The 17,587-nt window shown below is 47.7% G+C and overlaps 1 protein-coding gene across 1 annotated transcript in view; it reads left to right on the forward strand.

Moving 5' to 3' along the window:
• The window catches only part of LOC144699540 (dynein axonemal heavy chain 17-like), a 785,608-nt gene that overhangs the window by 608,687 nt on the left and 159,334 nt on the right, over positions 1-17,587 (forward strand). Inside the window, 1 exon segment of the mRNA XM_078570587.1 lies at positions 5,633-5,850. Coding sequence (XP_078426713.1) covers positions 5,633-5,850 — 218 coding nt within the window.

Here is a 17,587-nt window from a genome sequence, read left to right on the forward strand (position 1 = left end):
CCTGTTTCTTCAAAAAATAACAGCAGAAGTTGTTCAGATGAGAAATATCAGGAAAGTCACCTGAAAATCTGTCAAACCAGCTGCAAGACAAAGCAGCCAAAGTAAATCAGCTATACTTTGAAAGAGAGAGAAGGAATCTGCCCCCCAACCTCTTCTAACCTCTTAAGGGGAAGGGCACACTAACCTCATACATTTAAACACTTTTGTCGTAGACAATAATAAATCACATAAATTCTGTCTGTGATGTATTTCTATCAACCCATTCTTGCCAGCACCTCCCTCTCTGGGATCCCCATCCCATCCCAATTATCTACCTCCTAGGGCTCCAGCAACTATCCTTGGTGAAGGTCTGTGTGCAGTACTGGCAGTGGCTATCATTTCCAGTGGCGTTGGTGGTACTGGAAAGCTGCTGGCCCCTGACTGACCAGCAGCACTTGGGAGTGGGAGAGCCACCCCACACTAGATGGTATGATGATTTAATGTCCTTGGTGGAGCCAGGAGCTCTGGTGACAGGATTTCTGCTGTCAATTAGGCATTTTATTCTGTTGGGGCTCCTGGAGATCAACTCAGCAGTGTTGCCACCAGTTTTCATTTTGCAAGCCAAAACCCCTACCATCTATGTTAAATTCCATTCCATTGGTATAATAAATATCAGTCTTTCAGCCTCCTCCACAAACTCTGTTCTCGATCCACTGATTACATCCCTCTCCCTAAAATTGTGTAGAGCTGAGCCAGGCTGTTCGCAATTTTGACATCTTATTTGACCCTGAAGTGTGCTTTTAGCACCATATTTGCTCTATCACCAAGACTTCCACCTCTGTAATGTCATTAGCCCCTGCCCCTCCCTCAGCCATGACTCTATTACTCTAGATTTGAGTATTCCAGTGTTCTCCTGGACAACTTCCCATCTCCTACCCTACATAATCTTGAGGCTTATTCAAAACTCGGCTGCCCATGTCTTAAATGCTTCCAGCACAATCCATCCATCACTCCTGTACTCACTGACCTACATTGGCTCCTTGTCCAGAAATGCTTTACTTTTAAAATTCTCAGCCTTGTTTTCAAATCCCTCCATAGCATTGATACTCCCTATCTCTTTAATCTCCTCAAGTGCTACAAGTCGCCAAGATCTCTGCATTCCTCCAATTGTGCCCTCTTGCTCATTCCCAGTTTTAACCACTCCACCATTAACAGCCATGTCCTCAGATGACTAGGTTCTCAGCTCTGGAATTCCCTCCCTAAGTCTCTCCAACTCTCTCTCGTCCTTTCAGAAAATTATAAAATAACAACACAGAAAGAGGCCATTTGGCCATGGAGTCTGCACTGGCTCTTTCAAAGAGCTCGGCTGGCCACATTGACATCAGGTGTCATGGCGTGCCGGAGGCACAATTTGACATGGGGGGCAGAAATTGGTTTCATGCCGGTGTGAAAGCACAGCGGGATTATCCGATGGTGTCCGTCATGGTGAAACGCGAATTCCAATGGAAGCCATCATGAACCCAATTTGCATCCTGGTAATGAGATGCAAAGTAAGGCCCAACTGGAATTGTCCACCATGCCAGATTTTCTATTACTCCAGTGGGAACACACGCCGGACCAGAACACGTCTGGACAAGTGTGGCATGCAGAAGTTGGGACTTACTGTTAGGGCCTTGCTCAGATCGTGGACATCCAAGGAGAAGATGATGCTGGAACCCTACAGCTACTGGACCCTGGAAGAATATCCTGGAGTATATCGCATGCTGGGTGGATTCTCATGGACATGGCTCCACCGCGAAGCAGCTCACGAAGGGTGGGAGGTCTCCGTTGATGCTTCGGGTCTGCTTCGGAACATCACGGTCTTGACCATGGGCTGTTATGGATGATCGGTGAGGGAATGGGAGAGGAAGGTGTACTGGGGTGGGGGGTGGGAGCGGAAAGTTAGGTTTGAATGGGGGAGAAAGGTGTACCGGGGGTTGAGGTTGGGAGGGGGATTGAAGGTTTTGGGGGGTGTGGTTGGGGGGGGCAGGAAGAAGGTGCCTATGGGGGTGAGGTTGGGAATGGGGGAAACGGTGTCAGGGGGGTGAGATTGGGGGATGAGGAAGGAGTACAGGGGGAGGAGGGTGTAATGGGGAGCATGTGGCAAGTGGAAAGGTAGGTGTAAGGGGGGAGGAAGGTGTAAAGGTGGGAGTTCAGTGGGGGGAAGGACTCTGGGGGGAAGGTGTCCAGGGAGGAGTGAGTGATGGGGGGAATGTCCAGGTGAATGTGCAAGGCAGGTGTCCGTGGAGTCAATGACTGCCTCCTGGGGAGCAATCTAAGGGTGGGTGTGGTAGGAGGGGATGGTAAGTATGAGAAGATGTAGAGGGAGCCGGTAGAGTGGAAGGTTGAGGGTGCATCGGTAGCGGTAGAAGGGATGGTGAGGGTGGTTGGTGGGGACTCAGAGGCAGACACAGACCCTGGGAAGAAGGCCGGGTATGTCAATGTGGATGGGGGTGGGAATCTCAGGAAGGTAGTGAACACATGTTCACCTTGACATCCTGAAAAGACAAGCATTCCGGTTGGTAGGTGATGGTGGGGAGGTGGAAGGTGATGCCAGGGGAGTCGAAAGTGATGGGATCGAAAGTGAGCGGAATCTCATGTTGGATAGGCACAAGTGCTGCATGGGAGTGCAATCAGTGGGTGGGCTGGGATGCAGGTCAGCTCAGATAGACAACTGAAAGAGAACCCCAGCAGCTGGAATCGAAATGCTCTGGACAGTGAGGTGAGTGTGATGGATGAAGGCTCTGCATGCATGGGAGAGTGCTTGCTCGAGGCTCCAAAAGGCCCTGCCACGCATGGACTTCTCCCTCCAGAATCACTTGTGGTCCTGCTGCATGCAGCTGAGCTGCCAATGGCTTGGGGGGATGCAGCGAGAGGACACATGAAACCTAAAATTAACCTGAAAGACAACATTACACATTATTCAGTGAAAGTGAATATATTTTCAGATTATTAAATTACAAAATGTGTTCATCCATGCAACTAGTTGTGATCAGAATTTCCTAACTTTTCTAGGCCTACCACTTCTTCTAGATGCTGCCCTGAAATCTGCAGCAGGGGTGGAGACAGCCTGTGCAATGGTTGGCCCTGTTGCCTCTGATGACTTTGGCACATGTCCTCTGGAGAGCCGAGGCCTTGCGAGCCCCACCTTGCTTTGGCTGTCCTCCTGTGGGCCCGCTGCTCTCTCTGCAGTGACAGAGTATGAGGTTGAGGTCACAGGAAAAGGGCACTCAGAGGGAGCAGACAGCCTCTGAGATTCCTGAGTGGATGAGCCAGGGGTGTCCAGCTGCCGTTCCTCCTCCCTTCAGGTGCCGAGGGCCCTGGCCTGACTTCTTGAGGGGAAGGAGCACCTGGAGGGATGTCGAGGTTCCCTGTTTCCCTTTTGTTTTGCCACTGCAGCAACTCGCCCATGGCTACCATGATGGAGTGGAAGTCTGCTCGCTTCTCCGCATTCTACAGGATCAGGGTGTCCATGGCGTTTGCCATCCTCCCCATGGAGACCTCCATATGCGCACCTGTGGACACCACTTCATCGGAGAGCAAGCAGAAGCATTCCTCCGACTCACGTACCACTCTGTACCAACAGCTCTGTGCGAAGATCCCCTGCCTTCTGCTGACTCTCCACAATGAGTTGGAAGGCCAAATCCAGAGGCTTGTCATCTGACTCAGACCTCACAGGTGTCTCTTCTCCAGCAGTCCTCCTAGTGCTGAGGAGCTTGACTGAACCTGCCTCCTCATGCTGTGGATACATGTCCGTGCGGTGACCACTGGATTGCGAACCCAAGCCTGCACTATATCTGGGTCCCACCAAGGTGTGTGTCTTTGCTCTGGTGGAGAGTGTGGGTGAGTGCTGTGATGGGTCTCCAATTAGGGTGTCATCAGGTTCTTCTTCCAAGGTGTCTTCGGGCTTGAGTTGAGGTCCTGGCTTGTGGACCCCCTCGGCTGCTTCCCAGATGTGCCTGAGAAAGCAAGGAGAAATAATTGAAGCATGGGCGCAGGGGGCTGCGGAATAGGGGAACTCACTCACAACATGGTTGTCTGATGGATATTGCACTTTTGGATCATCACTTTGTTGAGCACCGCTGACCTCACGGTCAGCATAGGAATGGTCCAGATTGTCGCCGGCCAGCTGGATGACTCTATTTTCAAAGTCTGTCAGGCTCTTGATGTTGGGCATTCCTCCAACAGTCTGTGACCTCTACTGTTTGTTGTGTGCCAGCTTGTCCTGCATGAATAAGGATGGAGAGAGTGTAAGCAGGACGCCCACCAGGCCAGAGGAGAAAGATGCCTGGCATGTGTGGGTGGTGAGTGGTGCCATGGAAAGGATGAGGACACAATCCGCAGGGCGCATGAAGGTATGCAAGAGAGAGTGAATGGTGATGTTCCTTGAATTGGCAGTGAGTGAGATCCCTGTGGATGTGTAATGGGTTTGTGAGTGCGTGAGTTAAGAGTGATGAGAAGAGTGACTTACCCTGGCGGAAGAGGAGATCATTCACCCTGTTTCAGCACTGGGTGGCTGTCCTCTTTTGCAGGACATTGTTGCTGACCACCACTGCCACCGCTTTCCATCTGGATTGGTGACCTTGCTAGTTGGTCTTCACCCAGAGTGGGGGTAGAGGACTTCACGGTGGACCTCCACTGCATCCAGTGGGCACCCGAGGGAGGCAATGCTAAATTTGGTGGGCAGCATGTTTCCTCCCTTTAACACCCATGAATTTTCAGCAGCTTCCAATCCCTTAGAGAGCACTAGCGCTGTGCAGGGCCACCCTTTAAATATTGTGCCCGGATTACTGAAGGCTTGAGGTGACAGCGGGGCAGGCAAATCAGAGGTCACCCCATCAACGATACAGCGTGTTTCCCAGGAATGCATTATTAATGAAGTGGGATGCGCCAGGAATAGGACACTATGACGCGAAAACCCGCCATTGTGGCCGGCATGTAAAGCATCTTTTTTTCCCTCGTGCTACCACACTTAGTGTAAACCTGGGACGTTTCTGCCCCTAGTCTCACTTCTTGCTCTTTACCACCATATCCTTGAAATTTTCACTCCTTCAAGTATTTATCCATTTCCATTTTGAAGGTTACAAATGAATCTGTATTGACTACTTTTAAGGCACCACTTAAAATCTAATTCTTTACCAAGCTTTTGATTTCATGTTCTATTTTTTCATATGCATCTCAATGTCAAATTTTGTTTGATAAAGCTCTAATGAAACACATTGGAATGTTTTACGATGTTAAAGGCACTTTATTAATGTAAATTGTTGTTGTAAATGGAAGCAGATTCAAGCATTTCACAACCCATTTTTTAAAAAATTCATACCAAAATGGAAGCTATTTTGTTAGGGTAAAGAGAGAACTTTGCTGGGTCACCAGAGAAAGTGAAATACTGTCCATCAGAGTGCTATAAATTCTGAACTTCCTCCTACCTGATGACTGCCCAGCACTAAGAACTGAAGTACAAATGCCTTGATTAGAGAAGTGAAAAAAATCCTTCTCTCTTTAGCCTGTTTTGTTAAGTAGTATACCTTGGGCACTCAACAAAGATGCTCTTTAGGAAATTTATTTTCATATTTTATTTCAAATTATTAATCTGACTTTTTTTTCTTGTTAGAACAACTTGACAGAGTTGAAATCTTTTGGCTCTCCACCAGATGCTGTAGTTCTTGTGGCTGCTGCTGTAATGATCCTTTTAGCGCCAAGTGGAAAAATCCCAAAGGACAAGAGCTGGAAAGCTGCCAAAGTTATGATGGGTAAAGTGGATGCTTTTTTAGATTCACTAATAAACTATGACAAGGAACACATCCCTGACTCTTCTTTGAAAGCTTTCCGGTATGTCAAATAATTTTTTTAAGTCTTCCATTGCTTTGAATGTTATACTGTTTTTTCATGATATCACAATCATATTACTGTTCTTTAAAACAGAATTTATTAAATGTTAAGTTGTGGCTGGTAGGAATGCAATTATGTTTTGATAAATTTAACCCTGAATTTTCACTCCCAGATCGGGAGCAATGAGTCGCAACAATTACCAGCTCCACAAACCTGACCAGGGAGAAAGGTGGCCCGGAAGTTCGGATTTTCAGTCCAGAGTGGGGGGGCGGGATGGGTGAAAATGGGAGCTGTGGCCACCACCCCCAGAAAGAGTTTGGAGGCTGTCAGATGTGGAAGGTGGTTGGACGAAAGACCAGCGTCCGTGATATGGCACTTTGTTGAAACTATGAGGAAAGAAACAGCCCTCACCTTTCACAACCCCTCACCCCCCACACACTCCTCATGCCCTATCCATGCCAACCCATGCTACCTCATGCCCCCCCACCCATGGCCCCTCATACCCTCCATGGCAATCTATGCCCTTCTACACACTCCCCATGGCTCCTCATATTCTCTATACCAACCTATTATTGTAGAATGACTGAAATCTTATTCACACAAGAAGACAGAGATTCTAGGTCTTTTCCCTTTTCAAGCTAGGAGCTATTCTACTGCACTGCTCTCACACAAACCCTGGTCACCTGGTCAGGAGCCAATTAAAACACTGTTGCCAGGCAGTTTCTCATTAGACCAGACTCCTCCTTCGCATCACCCTGTCTTTCATGGCACACTCTGTTCCAGGACAGCAATGTTGTATATATCCCTCACACTGTTCCAGTAGTCATGTCCTTCAAACTGCAGCCATTGTAATTTTAATCCACAGTCCAACGGAAATAAAACGATATGTTCTTTACATGCCTCCACCCTCAAAAGAGATGAGACACCATTTCAAAATGCATTTCATCACAAGGTATTTGACACATGTATAACAAAACATGAGACTTACTTCCATTCATCCTTCCTACTCCTTTTACAATCTTATACAATCTTCAGCATTTCTTAACCCTTAAACTTATTTCAGTATTTTACACCTGGGCCAATGCATCCACGATTATATTATGTTTGCCGGCAATATGAACAACCTTTACATTGAATGGTTGAAACAATAGACTCCATCTAAACAGTCTCACTTTCCAAGTTTTAAACTTTTCAATATACACCAGAGAATTATGGTCAATGTAGATTAGTGTTTCTTTGTTATCGTGTCGGACGTAAACTTCAAAGTGTTGAAGAGACAACAATGCTAGAGGTTCTTTTCCTACTGTGGAGTACTTCCTCTAATATTGATTTAGTTTCTTGGAAAAGTACCCCACCGGCATCTCTTTCCCTAATTTATTATCTTGTAATAGGACTGCATGTACCCCCAAGTCACTAGCATCAATTGCCATTTTAAAAGGTTTGGTAAAGTCAGGGGTGGCCACACTGGTTCATTTATTAAGATTGCCTTCAGTTTTTCAAGAACTGCTTGGCATTCTACTGACCATACCACTTTTTCCTGTTTTTTTTAACAAATTGGTGAGAGGTACAGCTATTATGCTGAAGTTAGGCACAAACTTCCGATAAAACCCATACATTTCCAAAAACCTCATGATTTCTCGTTTAGTTTTAAGAGTGGGGAATTCTATTAGAGCGTTCACTTTTGTTGTTCTTAGCACCACTTGCCCTTGTCTTACGATGTGACCTAAGTAAGTTACTCTTGCTTTTGCAAATTTGCTTTTGGCCAGATTTATGAGTAAGCCATCCAACTTCAATTGCTTAAATAGGTCCTCTAATTGCTTTACATGTTCTTCCCATGTGTTACTATATATTACGACATCGTCTAAATAAGCCACAGAGTTATGTACTTCAGCTATGGCTTGATTTATAAGTCTCTGCAATGTAGCTGGGGTGTTTTTACACCCAAATGGCATGACTTGACATTGATGCAATCCACTTGGTGTAACAAAGGCTTTAACCCTTGATATTAATGGCACTTTCCAGTACCCCTTCAATAGATCAATTTTAGAAAGAAATGAGGCACTGCCAACCCTATTGATGCAATCTTCTAACCGAGGAATTGGGTTTGAATCTGTCCTCTTTACTGCATTCACTTTCCGGTAGTCTATACAAAATCTAGTTGATCCATCCAACTTAGGAACCAGCACTAGCGGTGAACTCCAGCTGCTTCAGCTGTGCTCAATCAATTAATTTTCCAGCATATATTGGATCTCTGTTTCTACCTGAGCTTGTTTCTCTGGACTCAGCCGATAAGGATGTTGTTTTATCAGCACTGAGTCTCCTACAGTCACATCATGTCTAGCTAACGTAATACATCCAGATGTATCCCTACAAATTTTCTTATACTTCCTAAGTAACCTTATTAGATATTCCCGTGGTCCTTCCTCTAAACATGAGAACACAGAGTTTAACTGTCCCAGTATTTTTGCATTGGCTAGTCGAATTGTAGGAGGTTCATTCTGTGCACTGTCTACTTCTCCCTCTACCTTACTCTTACTCTCTCTGTCATCCTCCATTACTCCTACCACCTGACATACTTGCTCTTTCCCATCATCTTCCCTGCAACAATATTGCTTCAGCATGTTTATGTGACATAATCGTTTCTTCTTCCTATGCTCAGGAGTATCTATCAGATAATTCACTTTACTAACTCTCCTAACTACCTTGTAGGGGCTACCGAATTTCGCTTTCAAGGGTTCACCTGCATTGGCAATAATACCAATACTTCATCTCCTGCTTGGAACATTCTAGTTGTAGCATGTTTGTCTGCCCATTCTTTCATTTTTGCTTGTGAAATTTTCACATGCTCCTGTGAGTCTTTCTAGAAACATGGATACATATGCAACATGAAGGATTCGTCTTTCTGTTTTAGGAACTTTTCCTTAACCACTTTTAATGGACCTCTTATTCCATGACCACAGATCAATTCAAATGGACTAAATCTAGTAGATTCATTTGGAGAATCTCTGGTAGCAAATAGTAAGAAATCTAATCCTTTGTCCCAATCCTTTGGGTATTCATGACAATAGGTTTTAATTATGGTTTTGAGAGTCTGATGGTATCTCTCTAAAGCTCCCTTTGTCTGTGGGTGATAGGCGGTAGACTTTAGTTGTTTGACATCCAAACTGCTAATTATGTCCTGAAAAATTTTAGACATGAAGTTAGAGCCTTGGTCAGATTGTATTTCAATTGGTAGGCCATAACAAGTGAAAAACTGAGTTAACTTTTCCACTACCACCTTAGCCTTAAAGGAATAGCTTCTGGAAATCGAGTTGTCATATCGATGATTATAAGGATATACTGATATCCTGCTTTCATTTTGGGTAATGGTCCGACACAATAGGACCATCCTGTCTTTCATGGCACACTCTGTTCCAGGACATCAACATTGTACATATCCCTCACACTATTCCAGTAGACATGCCCTTCAAACTGCAGCCATTGTAATTTTAATTCACAGTCCATCAGAAATAAAAAGATATGTTCTTTACAACCCTTGTTCAAAAAAATATGTAAAGATAAGCCGTCATTTTATGCATCGGCGAGCAGGCCCCGCCCCCCCGCTCGCCAACAAGAAAATGCTGCCCGTGGATACAAAATTGGCTGAATGACAGGAAACAGAGTGTAAAGGCAAAGGCCAGTTAGTTTAACTTTGGTGGTGGGGAAACTTATAGAAACAATAATTTGGGACAAAATTAATAGCCACATGGACAAATGCAAGTTAACTAAGGAAGGCCAGCATGAATTTGTTAAGGGAAAATAGTGTTTAAATAACTTACTGTAGTTTTTTGAAGAAATAACAGAGAGGGTTGATGAGGCAATGCTGGTGATGTGGTGTGCATGGACTTCCAAAAGACATTTGGTGGAGTGCTGCACAACAAATTTGTGAGCAAATATATAGCTCAAGGAATAAATGGGATAATAGTAACATGGGCCAGAAATTTGCCCCCATCAGGGGGGTTGTTCAGGGGCAGGCGTGAACCCAATCGGCACCCCCGATCGGGTCCACGCTGCCATTTTACGTGAGTGGGCCAATTAAGGCCTGCCCATCGTGACACGCACCCGGAAGCGCTGAGCGCTCCCTGTGCGGGTGGGGGAGGATTCCCTGAGTGGCTCCCTGTGCTCTTTCGCGCACTCCCTCAGTGTTAAACTTTTAAATAAAGGTTTTTAAACCTTTTAAAACATGCCCCCTCATGTGACACCATCATGTCAAAGAATAAATGTATAAATTTTTATTAGATTTTAAAACACTTCATGAAATCTCATCCCGTCCATGGATGAGGTTTCATGAAAAATGCGAAGGCCACCTGGGCTCTCTGCCTGCCCGCCAACCTTAAGATTGGACGGGCAGCTCATTGAGTTAATTAGGTATTAAATGACCTTAATAGGAAAATCTAAATGACGTGCGGTGACATCAGGATGCCCGCCCGACGTCACCGCGCGTCATTTTATGCGTCAGCTAGCAGGCCCCCCCCCCCCCCCCCACCCCCCACTCGCTGACAGGAAAATGCTGCCCATGGATACAAATTTGGCTGAGTGACAGGAAACAGAGAGTAAATGGGTGTTTTTCGGGCTAGAAAAAGTTTTGTAGCGGAGTTCCCCAGGGGTCAGTGTTGGGACCCTTCCTCTTCCTGATATATATTAATGACCTAGACCTTGGTGTACAAGGCACAATTTCAGAATTTGCACATGATACAAAACTTGGAAACATTGAGAACTGTGAGGAGGATAGTGTGGAACTTCAAAAGGACAAAGACAGGTTGGTGGAATTGGTGGACAAGTGGCAGATGAATTTCAATGCAGAGAAATGTGAAGTGATTCAATTTGGTGGGAAGAACACGGAGAGACAATATAAAATAGAGGGTACAAATATAAAGGGGTTGCAGGAGCAGAGAGACCTAGGTGTATGTGTGCATAAGTCATTAAAGGTGGCAGGACAGAGTGGTTAATAAAGCTTACTGTATTCTAAGCTTTATTAATGGTTGCATAGAGTAGAAGAGCAAGGAGGTTATGCTGAGCTTGCATAGGACATTAGTTCGGCCCCAGCTGGAGTATTGTGTACAGTTCTGGGTGCCACAGTTCAGAAAAAATGTAAAGGCATTTGAAAGAGTGCAAAAAAATCAGGAGAATAGTTCCAGGGATGAGGAGCTTCAGTTATGAAGATAGATTGGAGAAGTTGGAACTATTTTACTTGGAGAAAAGAAGGCTGAGGAGATTTGATAGAAGCATTAAAAATCATGAGGGGTTTGGAAAAAGTGGATGGGAAGAAACTGTTCCCACTCATGAAAGGATAGAGATCAAAGGGGCACAGATTCAAAGTAATTGGCAAAAAGAAGCAAAGGTGACATGAGGAAAATCTTTTTCATGTAGCGAGTGGTTAAGTTCAGGAATGCACTGTCTGAGGGTATGGTGGAGACAGGTTAAACTGAGGCATTCAAAAGGGAATTAGACTGTTATCTGAAAAGGAAGAATGTGCAGGCGGGGAAGTGGTACTGGGTGAATTGTTCATTCGGAGAGCCATTGAAAACATGATGGGCCAAATGACCTCCTGCACTATAACAATTCTGTGAGTGCAATGAGTGGAATACCTGCGACCAACTGACTCCTAGGTAGACATTAGGGGCAGGATTTTGTCTACAGCGTGTTATTTCTGATGTTGTAACCGGAACTGAGTATCACTTCTGCTTTGTCTCTTTTTGTCTTTTCCCACATGATTACAATTAAAATTCTAAATGCCAGTGGCGTGCATTCAAAACACATGTGATCTAGCAATGGGGGAAACGTTTCATTGATGAACCCTGCCATCAGCTGACAATAGTATATTTACATGCAGCCTATTAAAAAGCCTCCTATTTAAACAAGGAGGTTGTGATCACTGCCAGGATGCTCCAGTGCTTGAGTGGAACATTGTATCAAGAGATGTCCAATCGCAGAAGCCAACCAGCCCCACTCTTCAAAAAATGCCTCCTTGCAGGTGCTCCTCCAAGCCATCAGGGAAAGGCTCTCTGAAGATGGTATAAGAAAGAGCTCCTTCAAGGCCAAGGCAGCCTGGATGAGGTGGCAGAGGAGCTGAGCCACCATGGGGTGACCAGTGGATCTGGGTCTAGGGCAGGAAATGGGTGAACATCCTGCTCCGAATGTGCAAGGGCGAATGCCAGTGTCACATCTTCAACAGGAGTCTCTTGTGGGGTCATCAGTAATGTAAATGTGTGAGTCGACAGCTATGTCAGAAGCATACACAGCCTTAGTGCCACATGGCAATTAAGGCCAAAACATCTCCAAGTCGGCCTTTTGTGTCTACCTGGATGCAATGTTTGAATGACAGAACCTTATGTGAGATGGGGATGCATGTAGACAAGAGGGCTAGGTGTCACTTGGCATGTCACTATCTCTGCACTTTGTCATGCAGGACAAGCAGACACAAGCAAGACACAAAAGAGAGTAGAAGCACAGGAGAAGGAATGCTCAGAGTTCTCACACCAGCTGAGGAAGAGGCAATGGCAATCACTGGATAGGAGGGATCGCGATCCGCAGATGGCGAGGCTGGACCAGCCAGGCATAACGAGGACGAGGCAACCATCCTGGTGTGGCAAATGGGCACAAAGATACATGCAGTGAAATGTGAAGTGCTCAAATTATGATGATTTCTAATGTGATTGTTTTTGTTTTCCAATACAGGTCATCATCATCCAAGAACCAGGCCACAACCACACCAGGAACTTGAAGACTCCACCTCTGGGGATGAAGCAGCCTGTGCCCCAGAGGGAGCACTGTCATCAGCCTTATCATCTAAACCCACCAGCTCAGTTACACCCACACGGTCCATGTAGGGTTTGCCTGTAGATTCAGGAGCACAATCTGGTGAACACATCACAGACACATCCCAACAGCTGAGGGAGGATGTGATAGCCGGATCCCCAGACCACCAGAAGACTACTGAGGACCAGGCCCCTGCTGAGTCTCATGCTGATGATGAGCCTCTGGTTGCAGCCACAAGACATGCAGAAGAGGTTAGGGGAAAATATGGTATAGATGCCAGGGATTATGCGCAGCTATGGGTGGAAAATGGAGGAGCCCATGCTATCCACGAATTCTGCCATTTCCCAGGCATTCAAGCATATGGCTGCATCAATGGACAAGATGGTGACTGGTATGAAGAGCCAGGTCAAACATTCGATCCATATGCGCTCTGACCTGCATTCCATCGCTCTGGCCGTGGGCTTGGTGCAGCAGTGGCTAGGCGAGAGGGTTGTCTTATGAGAAAATGTTGGACAGGCTTGGAACTGCTGGAGTTTAGAAGAATAAGAGGCAACTTCATTGAAACACATAAGATCCTGAGGGGTCTTGATATGGAATGTGGATGTGGAAAGGATGTTTCCTCTTGTGGAAGAATCTAGGACTAGGGGTCACAGTTTAACGATAAGTGATCTCCCATTTAAGACAGAGTTGGGGAGAATTTTTTCTCTTAGAGTGTCGTGAGTCTTTGGAATTCTCTTCCTTAAAAGGCAATGGAAGCAGAATCTCTGAATATTTTTAAGGCAAAAGTGGATAAATTCTTGATAAACAAGGGGATGCAAGGTTATTGGGGGTAGGCGGGAATGTGGTATTGAGGTTACAATCAGATCTTATTGAATGGCAGACCAGGCTCGAGGGGCCGAGTGGCCTACTCCTGCTCCTCATCCGTATGTTCGTACGTTCATATGAGAATGGGGTGAGGCAGAAGTGCCTTCCTGTCCAGGAAGCAGGGAGATGCCTTTGCACATCCAGCAGGATGAGGAGCATGTGCCAGCTGCCCCAGAGCCTTTGTCTCAGGACATCCCCAGGGCTGACCCCGACAGCTCCAGCAGGCAAGGCCAAGGGGGACACCCCTGCACCAGTGCAGAAGACTTTCAGTAGTCTGGAGCCTTCAAGGCCCCATGCCAGTCATGATCATCCAAGGCAACGGGGCATGAAACTGAGCAGACTGCTTTCACCTCAGCTGGTGATTTCGGGATAGCACCTAGATGTAGCAGAAGGAAAAGGAAACTTTAAAAATTTTGAACACAAAGGTGGCATGGGTGATTTTTCCATATGGTTTACACTTGTAAATATACACACGATATTATTCGTTTTCTGCGATTGTTAAGCCAGAATTTTTCAGTTGGCGGTTGGGCTTGGCGGGAGCGGGCAGAGGCAGTCAGGAACCCGACCGCCACCCACGATCGGGTGCGCACCATGATTTTATATAGGCGGGCCATTTAAGTCCCACCCAGCATAATTCGCGGCTCCCGAGATCTGTGGGAAGGGGCGGACGGCAGCAGGAGGCCAATGTCCGCCGGGTCCAATGGTGACCCAGCAGCCTATTCATAAACAGTGCGGGCAGCCGTCCTAAGGCTGACACTGATTTTCGATAGCTGCCACTGAGATCGGTTAGCTGCCACTGAGTTCCCTTAGTTACCACTGAGTTAGGTGATCTACCACTGAGTTTGGTTAGCTGCAATGGACAACATCGTCAGGGAGCAGGCCAGGTGGGAGGGCAGGTCAGCGGGGCAGTCGGCCCCACGGTTCTCCGATGAGTGCCGCGCTGCCCTCCTCAAGGAGGCGGCAGCACGCCGGAATATCCTTGTCCCAGAGGACTGGAGGAAGAAGCCCCCAGCCTTACCAAACGTGCCTAGGAGGAGGTGGCTTCACGGGTCAGCTCCCACGATGTGGTGAGTTGCACATGGGTTCAGTGCCACAAGCGGTTTATTGACCTTCTGCGATCGGGAAGGGTGAGTACTGTGTTGGCATGGGTCGCTTAGCACAGCAGTTAGGTTGCCCCCCCACATCCCGCTCCTCAGAATTTTGTTTTTTCATTCATTCATTCACAGGATGTGGGCTTCGCTGGCTGGGCCAGCATTTATTGCCCATCCCTAGTTGCCCGTGAGAAGGTGGTGGTGAGCTGCCTTCTTGACCGTTGCAGTCCATGTGGTGCAGCACTAAAGTGCTGTTAGGGGGCGAGTTCCAGGATTTGGATCCAGTGACAGTGAAGGAATGGCGATACATTTTCTAGTCAGGATGCTGAGTGACTTGGAGGGGAACTTCCAGTTGGTGGTGTTTCCATCTATCCGCTGCCCTTGTACTTCCAGATGGTAGTGTTCATGGGTTGTGAGTGGCAAATGTCATGGAGGCAGCATCTGAGGAAAGGGGTGAGCCCTGGCTGCTAGGAATGAGTGTATTGCAAATCCAGGGTCATGAATCAGATGAGCCCTGCAAGGTTTTCCTCAGGTGGGGGTGGCAAGGCTGCAATGGCAATGTAGGTACAGGGTGGACTAATCAATGCTCGTCTCTCCTTTCAGGAGAAGACAGCACACACTAATGCTGAGAGGCTGCAGACTGACAGAGAGCAGCCCCACCTTCTGATCCTCATATGAGCAGGAGGCACTGGAGCTGGAGAGGCTCCATGCGCCTAGACCAACTGGCCGCAGTGAGGTTGGGATGCCACTGGGAGGTAAGGGTGTCATGCATTGAGGTCACGGTGTCTGTCATTGCAACCATTCCACTGTTGACTATATATTTATTTCAGCCTCCAACATGGGATCCCCATTGATAAAGCAAAGATGAGCTCATCCTGATCTGGGTGCTAAGCATGCACATTGACAATGTAACTACTTCAATTAATCAAATGTCCTTGTTCTTCTTTTCGGCCTCACCAGAGCATGCCCGGTCTCAGGAGCCTGAGGGACCACTGCTGACCCCTGAGGGCAAGAAGATATGAACGCACCAGCATCACACCCTCTCAGTCAGGCAGGCACCAGAGCAGATACCAGCACCTCGGTGGGAATAAGATGATTGGTTAGTATCACGGTGCACAGCGGTGAGGGCACCACACTTGCTTGAGGTGCAGGCAGAGGCAGAGAGTGCCCAGGCTGCCGGCAGTCAGAGGAATTCTGGGGATCAGGAACATGCTCAGTCGGTGGCTGATGATGGGCCTCTGGAGTCGTCCCTGAGGCATCAGATGCTGGAAGTCCAGCAGGGTGTGCGGGAGGATCTGGCAGAGATACATGAGGGAATGCGTGCCATGGTCTCCATGATGGAGGAGTCCATGAGGAGCATGAGCAATGCAATGACCCTCATAACTGAGCGCACTGCCTCCTCCATGGAGAGAGTGGCGACTCTCATGGAGATGCTCCTCCAGGAGATCAATCAGGTTTTCCTGGGGATGCGCTTGGACCTGCAAGCCCTCACACCAGCAATTACCTCAGGTGGTTACTGTCAGTGTGGGAGATGGATTGGGCACCCAGCTTCCCAGCTAGGTGACCATCCATCAATGGTGATCCATCAAAAGTAACCTGACATTGGCGCAAAAGCTGCCTGCCACCTCTGCGGGCTCCTCTCAGGGCGCTCCGGATGATGGCAGCAGCGTCTCTGCCCCTCTGCCAGTGACTGTGGCATCCAATGAGGCTGCGGTGACTGGGGAGATGCTAGCCGTGGCACTGGCCGATCCCTCCCAGGCGGTGCCAGTACAGGCTCCATGGGCCAGAGGACACATGCCAAGGTCATCAAGGCCAACAGGATAGCAGATTGAGCAGGTTGTCTCCAATGCCGGTGCCAGCGAGTGGGGAGAACCTAGACGTAGCACCCTCAAGTGTAAACGTAAAGCACCTTAGGCACAACATGGGCTTGTCACTAGTGGTTTTGTTTTGCCCCACTTTTAGGTTACTGTTAAGTTGGTGCGATGTTCAACACCTTTTCAGTTAGTTTGATTTCTGTATGCCAAGCTGCAAATCATTAAATGTGTTGGTTCTCAACAAGCCTCTGGGTGCTTCATTCATTCTGCAGGTGAAGGGGAGCTCATGATGTTATGAGTGACTTTTTTTGTCATTGAGCTTTATAGAAATGGCACATAGTTCATGTTGTTGACCATCCAAATGTTGCTCTCAGGTATCGAGTATGGAGCCTGCAGCCCTGGCATGTGGTTGTGGTTCATCTTTGGTAGGCTAGCTGAAGGAGCACTGGATCAAAGCCTCCCGGGTGTCCCTGCCTCCCTGGAGGTTGCCCCGGTCAGCGTCTATCCCCTCAGCATTCTCCTGAGCGAGCTCGTCCTCAGACTCACTACTGGACTCCTCATCTGCTGCGAGTGCAGCTGCGTCAACATCATCTTCCTCCACTGCGTCCCCCCTTTCCAGCGCCAGACTGTGGACAGCGCAGCATGCGCATCAGTGACACAAGATCTGGGGGGTATTGCATAGCGCCCCCTGAATGGACCAGGCATCGGAAGTGCATCTTGAGAAGACTGATGGTTCTCTCTACCACCGCCCTTGTGGAGGCATGGCGCCTATTGTACTGCCTCTGTTCTTGGATGGCAGAGGGGCGTCATGAGCCACCTTCTGAGGGGATAGCCCTTGTCACCCAGCAGCCACCCATCCAGCCGGGCTGGAGCGCTGAAGAGCCTTGGCACCTGGGAGTGTCTCAGGGTGTATGTGTCATGAGAGCTGCCTGGGTACCTTGCATAGACTTGCAGAATCTGCATCCTATGGCCGCACACTATCTGCATGTTCATGGAGTAGAATCCCTTCCTGTTGACGAATGATCCCGGCTCACCCACTGGCTCCTTGATGGCCACATGTGCGCAGTCAATTGCACCCTGGATGTGGGGGAACCCAGCAATTGAGGCAAAGCCTCTGGCTTGCTCTGCCTGGCTGGCCCCGTCTGTGCGGTAGTGAATGAAAGTCAATGC

Source organism: Cetorhinus maximus, chromosome 24 (assembly GCF_964194155.1).
Source record: "Cetorhinus maximus chromosome 24, sCetMax3.hap1.1, whole genome shotgun sequence".
NCBI lineage: Eukaryota > Metazoa > Chordata > Chondrichthyes > Lamniformes > Cetorhinidae > Cetorhinus > Cetorhinus maximus.